At 40.5% G+C, this 10000-nt stretch overlaps 1 protein-coding gene across 1 annotated transcript in view; it reads right to left on the reverse strand.

Moving 5' to 3' along the window:
- Nucleotides 1–10000, reverse strand: part of LOC138867644 (polycomb group protein Asx-like) — a gene marked incomplete at its 3' end in the record, with an annotated part of 10484 nt that continues 484 nt past the window's right edge. The window contains 9 exon segments of the mRNA XM_070144163.1: nucleotides 1–1700; nucleotides 2823–3400; nucleotides 3458–4049; nucleotides 6932–8173; nucleotides 8463–8613; nucleotides 8715–8927; nucleotides 9277–9413; nucleotides 9557–9570; nucleotides 9809–9929. Of these exon segments, the coding sequence (XP_070000264.1) occupies nucleotides 687–1700; nucleotides 2823–3400; nucleotides 3458–4049; nucleotides 6932–8173; nucleotides 8463–8613; nucleotides 8715–8927; nucleotides 9277–9413; nucleotides 9557–9570; nucleotides 9809–9929 (4062 nt within the window).

The raw sequence follows: 10000 nt of genomic DNA on the forward strand, positions 1-10000 counted from the left end.
TACAATAAACGAAGTACTAAAAAATGATGGGCAATTCTAAACACATTGGTACATCTGTTAAGAAGTCCTTTTAAAAAGTGCACCATCACCATTGTACTGTTATCACAATACATACTTTTCCAAATGCATCAACTGTCTGTTGTCATGTGTTTAAATGCTAATCCACAAGGACCATTTTTTCTTTTCCTTAGAGGTGACGAGTTCTCACAGAGGACCCACAGCCCCTATTCAATCAGTCTAAGCAAACAGTTATAAGAGTAGTTATGACGCATTTTCTTTTCTCCCGCCAGTTGTATTCGCCCCCTAAAAACGACAAACAAAGGCATGAGTGACCGGCTCATCAGTTCCTGAGATATCCATTTCACAATTATCTTTGAGGTTTCATCACTGCCACTGAAGTCACTGGTTCTTTCCTACCTTTTGGCAGAAATTTCTAGGTCAAATTATGTATGATTTTTTTTTCTCTCTCTAAAATACTTTGTCTTACAAATGCCTGCATAGCAAGTCTTATAACATGCCAAATTGTAATCCTAGGCACTAAATTAGTTCAGTAACTAATATGCATCCCTTTCATCATGGAATCATCCCTGAAAACAAATGAGGAAAAAAATTCCCTTCATTTACCAAAATGAGGTGTAACTGTGTTGACCAATCTGAAAATGAAGTGTAAATATTACACTGTTTTTCTAACGAATAAGGCAGGCTACACACAATCTAGCAGGGCCAATGCAATCATGGTGACAGAAAGCACCGCACTTCATGCACATAATCATGGCCTTCATGTTGCATGGACAACCATCCTCATTGTTGTCCCCTTTAATTTGTGGTGGCATTGCATGCATGCCTTGATTTGCTGGGTTCCCCTGCATGTTCATGGAGGCCATGCCATTCATGCCAGGCATTGGATTCATCTGGGCAACATTATTCATAGGCTGCATATTGTTCAGGGTCTGCATGTTATTTATGTGTGGCATGTTGTTCATCATCATGCGCATATTTGGTCTCACAGGCATGTTTGGATGCTGTGACGCAACTGGATGTTGCGGATGCTGGTGTTGCACTGATTGTGGGGGCATACTGGGGTTGTTATTGAGATTCTGAAAAGAATTGATAACACTGGAGACTGTTGTGACAGCTGGTTCATTTCCTGAGCCAGGACCTGTACCTGTACCAGGCCCAGTGCAGTTTGTAGTCAACTGTACTGAAGCTGCACTAGTTACAGGTGCTAGACTTTCCACTTGGTTTTCCTGGATGTTCTCTGATGATATGTCAGAGGACTGAGAGGCCCCAGCCCGTGTTGTGACATGCTGGTCACTGTCACAGCTACTTACACCTGGACTGGGGTCACCTTCGGATAAAAAATGCTGTCCAGCTGAAGTAAGTATAGTGGCTGGGGAGCCCTGAGCACTGCTTGTCTGCACAACAATGCGTGGGCCCACACTAGAAGGTCTTGGGGCCAGGGCTACCATGACACCACTCTTATTGGGTGGAGCACTGGCTGCTCGTGGAGGGTGCTGTGCATCACTGCTAGTTATGCCTTCTCCATTCACACTGGATATGTTCTTTAGCCTTAAAACTTGTAAACTGGAGACAGGTACAGTCTGTACGACTATCTGTTTTCCTCCAGTTGTGGGTCGCAGGATGGTGATCGGCCTGGAGGTGGCTGTTGGAGGGGCCATGCTGCCCTCGCAAACCTCATGCTGAAAAATGTACAGACTTAATTAGACACACAAAGCTTGGTAATACAGTAACAAATTTTTTTTTAAACTTTGCACCCAATTTAAGGGCAAAAGATCTAACTCATGAGATTAGTATATCAGTCTAAAGTCAGATATATATGATCCAGCAAAAATAGTAGTTCCCTGTATAAATAATATATATTTTCTGGTCATCAACTAAACAAATTGAACAACACATCAGTGAACTACATTACATAAAAAGAGCGTTTCTTATATACTCAAAACCATTCATTCTAAATGGGAAAGGAATACAACAATGATTGCTAAATCAATACAAATACTTATCTGATCAAAAAGTAACCATATATAGCAGAAAAAAGAAAATATATACAAGAGTACATAAATCATGCTCCAAAACTGTACTCCCTTTGAATATCCTTTAATCTGGTCATTCCTTGCCTCCAAACAGAACAAAATATACCTGTGATAACATTACTTTTATATGTACAGACAAACATGCAAGCAGGTGCCACACAAGCACACATATGTACATGCACTCACTCACATACACACACTCACACACATGCACACACACACTCACACAAGTACTTCTTGTCTTGAAACACTTACATGCATATACTGTATATCTAACATCAATGTTTCTAATTAAAAAGTCATAAAAATTAAATGTTTTTCTACAATAACTTAAATCTATGCTAAAATAAAAGCATATCTTTTCCTTTCATCCTCTGATGTGATCAACAAATAAAACAGTCAAATAATCCATGGCAGAAGTCAATATAACAGCGTTCTTTTGTGTACTACTGCATATAAATGGTCAAATGAGCATTTTTCATGGGCAGAGAAGGGTTTTTGTATTTAGTATCCCTTTAACCATAAGGGGTACTGGCTTTAACTAAGGCCCTTCAAAAGTTTCTGACACCAAATAAATGCACACATAAAATGACCTTTGTGTAGCCATACAAACAAAACACTACTCCTGGCTTCATAATTTGTATTAAGAAATGGATAACTGACAGTAGACATAAAAAGGACCACAACATATTCTCACAGCCCATCAAAGAAAATAAACAAATTCTACTTGTACTACAGGATCATCACAAATCTCAAGTACAGTCTCACCTGTAAAATGATAGAGTGGGAATTGGGTAAGCACACAGCTGAAGATGGGGCAGCCGAAAGCCGAGGTGTCGGCTGAGAATTATGGGTGATTCCCCCACCTATCACAGGTACTGCAGAAACTGTGAGGGGACTTGGGGAGTTAGGAGGGTTCAGGGATATGGGGGATATGTCAGAGGAATCAGACTGAGGATTGAGGTGATGCTGAGACTCCGCTGAAAATGACACAAGCAGTGGTCCACTGCTTGTACCAATGCTGCCACTACACCCACCACCACTACTGTCACTAATGCCTTCACTACTGTTATTACTTGGGTGAAGGACCAGCACCCTACTGCTAACTGGTGTTACACCACTTGGCTGAGACATCACTACCATGGTTGTTACAGGCTCCCCAAACTTGAAACTGCAGAGGCTCTCACTCACATTACTGATGCTTGCAACGCCAGACACACTCCCACCACTTCCTTCCCCATCACAACCAATGCTGCAGCTACCTACATCAGTACTATTCTGTCCTGAAACAATAACATTACTTTCTGGGATATTTGTAACTGTACTTGAGTCTCTCGTATAGTTGCCTCCAACACCACCACTTCCACCACTACCACTAACACTACTGCCACCACCAACACCACCACCACAAGTAATCCTTAGTTTACCATCAAGCAAAAGAGAGGAGGCCCTACTTGAAGAAGCCAAAGGTACCTGGGATGGGGTCGAGAGAGACTGAGGTGTGACCATTTGTCGTAGCACCATGGTCCCTGGTGTGCCCGCTATGGGTGGCATCACAGTGGTCCCAGCTGCACCACTGACACTGAGAGCCACCTGACGGACCATTCTTGGGCCACTGGTGATGAGTTGAGCCCCTTGTACAGGTGATGTGCTACTAGTGCTGTTACTGCTGGTGGTAGCAACAGCCTTGACCACAGTAATAGTCTGCACTTGGTTCTGTGGGGCAGCTTGCACCACCACCTGACTGTTAACAGGATTGGTCACAATAGTATTGCCACTGCTGACTGATGGAGCCACCACTGTCTGCCCACTGGTGCTAGGTTTGACATCAGCAAGTAAAGCTGCTGGAGTTTTGAGCTGAGCTTGTAACTGGTCCCTGTTCGGGCTGTTGGCAATGACAGCCTGGACGATTTCATACGATCTCTGGATGTTAACCCCTCCTGGAGGCCTGCTTCTGGTCACCTTCAAGGCTATGGTTCCTGCCCCTGACAAACCCTGAAAGATCACAAAAGCTTGGTATAGTAAAGGACTGACAACTGTGAACTATACCTAGCCCCAACTTCATATCATTAGTTGAAATAATCATGTTTCATTATCAAATGCAGCCCTTTACTTATGGATAAAACTGTCTTTAGTACAAAAGCTGGCAGGCTTAATTTCCATTTATAACAAGTAAAACGTAAAAGTTGCATGGTTAACTTTATAAATTCTGACGAGTGTTACCAGTTCTACTTATCAATGCATATTCACTCTCATGATAAATGGTCTATTTTAAGTGTATAACACTGTAAAGACATCTTGGCATATAAAAATATTAAAGCCCCACTAATATTATCTTAATCATACATTTTAGAAACTAATTTCCTGAAATCTTTTACATCTTAAGAAATTCAAATTCTTTATTGTGAAGGGGCCATTTATATACTTAAAACTTTCAAATTCACACAAAACAAGTAACAAATCTTTCTGAAACAAAAAGAAACAATAATTCATCTACAAACATTTCCCTTATTAAGGGGACTGTCCTAGATGGGAGTGGGGGATAGGTCAAATTGAGTTAGCGTATAGTATAGGTACATGAATGAGGAAACTACCAAGTTATGGCTAGTTCTCAGGCAGCACACGCGAGACCCGCTAAACACCTGGAGAGGTACACCGCTAATGAGCGCCCAGGTACACCTATGTGGACTTTTGCTTGTTGCAATCATGCATATAGCATTTAATTATGACATTGCACATAGATATGAGTTCATGAATGTTCAAAGAACACTTCTATACCAATATCAGAAAAAAAATATTTCTGATTTATAATGAAATATTTTGTAAAATATATCTAATAAAAAAAAAAAAAGGTAAGTTTTGTGTCCTTTTACAGACGAAATATGTTTCCATTGAGACTCCCTGGTAATATGTTGTAGTTTACGAAGTGATCTGTACATATACTGGGTAAGAAGCACTACTGTTTGCAAATAGCTGTATAAGTAAGAATTAAAGTATTTCCGTTAATATTCGCTCAATTATGGCATCAGTAAATTTGATTTGATTTGAAACTGAGCATTCAATACAAAGGGTACCTAAAAGTCAGATTTTGAACTTCAGAGATATAAGCGAGGTACTGATGACTTCAGACTGATGATAGTACACAGTAATACTTATTCTGAAATAAAAAACTTTATTCAACATTAAACTTGTTAGTGTGTGCAGTCTTCGTCTAGAGTTGAAAAAACTATCGCATTCATTTTGTGCGTTTCCGAAAAAAATATTACATTTTGACGTTACAGTAGGACTTAGGTACCAAAAATTCACAAATATCCAACCACACCTAGGTGTCTGCATGACTTTATGCACTTCTTAGTAAAGATGATGGGTGCAAATGGCTAATCAACAACTCTGTACTCATTTCCCATTGCAATCTGTTACTAATGACAATTATCAAAGAAAATGATAACCAGTATATTTTATACTCTTAGATATAAAAGTCGATGTAAGTCTATTCCCCCATGTGTGGAGCACGGGAAAAATTCAACTACTTCTGTAAATCTCGAAGTCCATATAATAAATTCATATGCTTTTAAAATTCTCAACACTGAACCACCATGTTGTATTCACACTAGGACTTTATAACTAGGATAATTCTGTACTGATATTGCCATCCACAGTTCTCCATTTCTTAAAAAAAAAAAGTTTAGACTAGGTGTCCCTATAGTTCAATGCATTATTTAACTTTTCAGACAACCATATCTACTTTTATATCCAACAAACAAAATTAAATACCTTTATAGGAAAGCGTCCCTAATGAAAATGATATTTCCGACTGACTTGGTAATAATCGCATCATAAAGTACACTAATCTTTTTTTTTTTTTTTTTATAAATATATACATATATATATATATATATATATATATATATATATATATATATATATATATATATCATTAGATTTAGAGAAAAATAAGACAACGAAATTTGGCAAGTGGCCAAAATATAAAATATTATAAATAAAATATTTTATTTGTCTGTATGCAAACACACACACTAAGTTTTAAAAAATTAATCATCCTCATTTAGTAGGTCTACATCGACTTTTATAGCTAAAGGAATAAAATATATTAGTTATCCCTACAAACTGTTTTTTTCAATAATTGTCAACAGTAAAAGATTGCAATGGAAAACAAGTGTAGGGTTGTTGATTAGCCTTTTGCACCCATTATCTTTATAAAAGTGTTCCTTGAACATTCACCAACTCATATCTATGCACAATGTCATAATCAAATGCAGTATGCACAACTGAATCAAGCAAATGTCGACATAGGTGTACCTAGGCGCTCATTAGTGACATACCTCCCCAAGTGTTTAGTGGGTCTCACGTTGACTCCAAGAGAACTAACAACAGCAGGCCTTTGATACTTACTTGGTAGTTTCCTCATCCATGTACCTATACTACTTGCTAGCTAACACAATTTGACCCCTTGTCCCCCCCCCCCATCTGGAACAGTCTCCTTAAGCCACATCTACTTCAGTAAGGATAAGTTGGCATAAAATGCTGAATTGAGATGTCTTATAACATTATACATATAAAACTGGACACACTAGCAGTGAGTACAGGCCAAGTTTGGGAGTGTTGACACATGCAACTTGCCATACTGGAATTGGATGGCAAAAATATTCTGTGTACCAACTGTCACAAGCAGAAATGCATTTTATGACAATGTCCATAAAAGCATATCATTATTCAGTAAGGACACACAAAATGCATACTCCCAAACCCATCTGCCTGGGCCTGGCTGGACCTGCTCTATGCCAGTGGGGATATGGCCTTAGGCTCAGATCATGAAAATGTTGCAAGCAAATCTTTCTGTAAGACTTTTGGCTTACCTGAGGTGTTCTGACAGGTTTCACTCTAGAAGTAAGACTGGCTACCGACGATGTAGGCAGAGGCTGAACTACAGTATTTGCCACATGGGAGACTGGTGGGGCACTGGATGAAACCTCCACTGGCCGAGTCTGACCAGCTACCACAACTGTTCTGCTAGCTGGTGGACTCTGTGATGGGGCCAAAGAGAGAGAGGGCGAGACAACTTGTACAACTGGGGAAAGTCTTGAAGGTGAAGGCGAAGGTGAGACTCTTGTTACTGGGGATATTCTTGCTGCAGGAGACATCCTTGGGTTTGTGACCACCACTGCACTCCCTGCTGATGAGGGAGCACTTACAACCATAACTGATGTTGGCTTTATGGGAACCCCAGGAGCTCCTGTTGCAACAGTAGGATTGTTTATGCTGACACTACTAGAGACAACCTTAGGAGTTCCAGTTACTGATGTTGTTGGAACACGAGTTGTTCTGGGTGCTTCGCTCTGGCAACTGACAGGTGTAGTTAATATCTGGGCAGTTGCACTAGTTGGCCCTGGTTTTACAACAAAACTGTTTGTCACATCTGCATTTGACACACGGATTTTCTTTGAGGGCGTGGTTGTGGTGAGCGCTAGTCCATCTTTCCTCTTTAAGATATCCTTTGACAAGACAACAGAATCTACATTCACCACATGAGATTGCAGTGGCAACTTTTCCTCAGCTGAGAACACTGCATGAACACCGCTAGTCACTTCACTAAGATTGTTCTTACTGGCATGCAATGGTAATGAAGAACTAGTGAACAAAGATAATGAGTTTGGGGGAAGGGGTGAAGAACTTGGGACAAGGGGCAAGGTCACTGGAGTCGCAGTTGCCAAGCTTGGCGTTTGGGGTGCAGGCAAAGCACTGGGGAGCCCCAACAAAGAATTGGCAGATGGGTTAATGGAGCTAGCTTGACTTGCAGAACATCTGGAGAGTTCCTCAGCTAACTCCCTTTCTCTTTGCTTTCTCCTCTCTGCTCTTCTCTGGGTTCTCCTCTGAGCTCTTCTCTCGTTACGGGTTGCTATGTGCTCAAGCACCTTGGTTAGTTGGCTGATGTGTATATCGGAAAAGCTTGAAGTAAACGCTGGTGTTGTGTGTGACTCTTGTGGGGGTGACATGGAGACACTCCCACCAGAGGGGGAGGGAGGACTGCTTGAACTGGTTTCCCCTTCAGTGCTACACCAACCCTGCTTCACTCCCCATAGTGGTTCGAAGTGGGCAACCTGGAGGGAGAGAAAGAGAGAAAGAGAGGGAGGGAGAGAGACAGAGGGGGGGGGAGAGAGAGAGGGGGGGAGGGGGAAAGAGAGAGAGAGCGAGGGGGGGAAGAGAGCAAGAGAGAGAGATAGAGAGAGGGGGGGGAGGGGGAGAAATGTTTGTGCATCACATTTTAACCTTCAATATTTTAATAAATTTTCATCTTCTATAACTTCCATTTACAGAACATCATGTATTCAAATATCAAAAACAATAACAATATATCCATTGTCTCAACACTAATAAATTTCAGCATACCTTCCATGGGTCTAACTTTGTACGTTCTCTCTCTGCTTCCACTTTTAACTTAACCTGGTTGTCATGAGTGAACTCTCCTTCACCCAGGCGACATCTCCAGGATTCACAAGCACGGCCAAAGAATTCATTATTGAGGCCCGTTGGAATAACTCTGCAGGGAGTGAGGGAGATTTAACAAAGAGGAACTAAAAATCTCAAGAAAAACAAGACATTCTCAAATCTGATGTAATTTTACATATATAAAGCACTCACTTGAGGGTGTCATCAGCCCCAACTGACTGATCAACCATTGGCAAAAGCTTGATCAGTCTGTGCTGATAAGCAGGAGGAAGGCTACCAAAGGTGTGTTTATTGAGGAGGGCTCTAAGGTTGACACTTGTAAGGATGGAGTCAGGTGTTTCCAAGTCCACATTTCCTTCCTTCGTTTGTGCCAACTGTGCCGCCGCAGATAATTTACGTTGAGACCTGCAACAATAAGGGGAGTGGCTTAAGTCTGATGAGTCACTAAAGCCTTAAGATGTTATACAAAAAATTAGTTTGTCTGCTAGTTATAGTATGAAACAAAATCAACTAAAGGCGTATTTTTCTGATCATGATAAAGGTATACTAACACCACTCACTTCCAAATTAAGGTTGATATGTGCACTTCCCATAATAGTATATATTAGGGGAAAACATAAAACAATCCTAGCACTCAATGTCAACCTTAATTTCTCCCCTCAAATCTAAAGTTTTCAAAGCCATGACCTACATTCCACACCCTCCATGTCAAAACTGTACAGCAATCAAACTGTATCCTAGCATAAGTACTTACCTTTTTCTGGGTTTGAAACCTGGGATGGCTGCCAGGTATGTCTGCATAGTAGTCATGGAGGGAGAGGATGCATCTCGTGCTGACGGTGATGACTGCGAGGCTGGGACACGTACCACTCTGGAAGCTGCAAAACAGTGTGAAGCAATACATTAAATTTTGTTATTTACATGCATTGAGATGATGAAATCCCAACAACAGCATTAACAATCATTTCAGGTAACTTCTTTTTCAATAAATCCAAGCAACAATAGACATAACATTGAATAATTATTAAATATACTTCTACATCAATTCCTGCAAGGGGAGCAGAGATTTAGGTCTGGACAACAAGAATGGGTTAAGCATTATTTTCAATTCATGTTGGTGTGACGACTTAACAAACATGCACGTTACTCCTAATAGCCGGAAGGCTATATGGTCTCCCTAAAGTTCACAAACCAAATATCCCTCTAAGACCCATTATTTCATCGATTGGTACTTTTAACTACAACACTGCAAAGTTCCTGGTTCCTATCATTTCCCCGTTAACTACCAATCAATATACCATTGAAAATTCCACAGCCTTTGCAAATGAAATAACCTCTCTTGACCTTGAACAACCCAGCACTATGGCGAGTTTTGATGTGGAATCGTTGTTCACGAATGTGCCACTTCTAGAAACCACAGAGATTATAGTTGACAACATACAAACCACCCATCTCAACAAATTTGGTTTAACAAAAGA

This window comes from Penaeus vannamei, chromosome 31, assembly GCF_042767895.1.
Source record: "Penaeus vannamei isolate JL-2024 chromosome 31, ASM4276789v1, whole genome shotgun sequence".
NCBI lineage: Eukaryota > Metazoa > Arthropoda > Malacostraca > Decapoda > Penaeidae > Penaeus > Penaeus vannamei.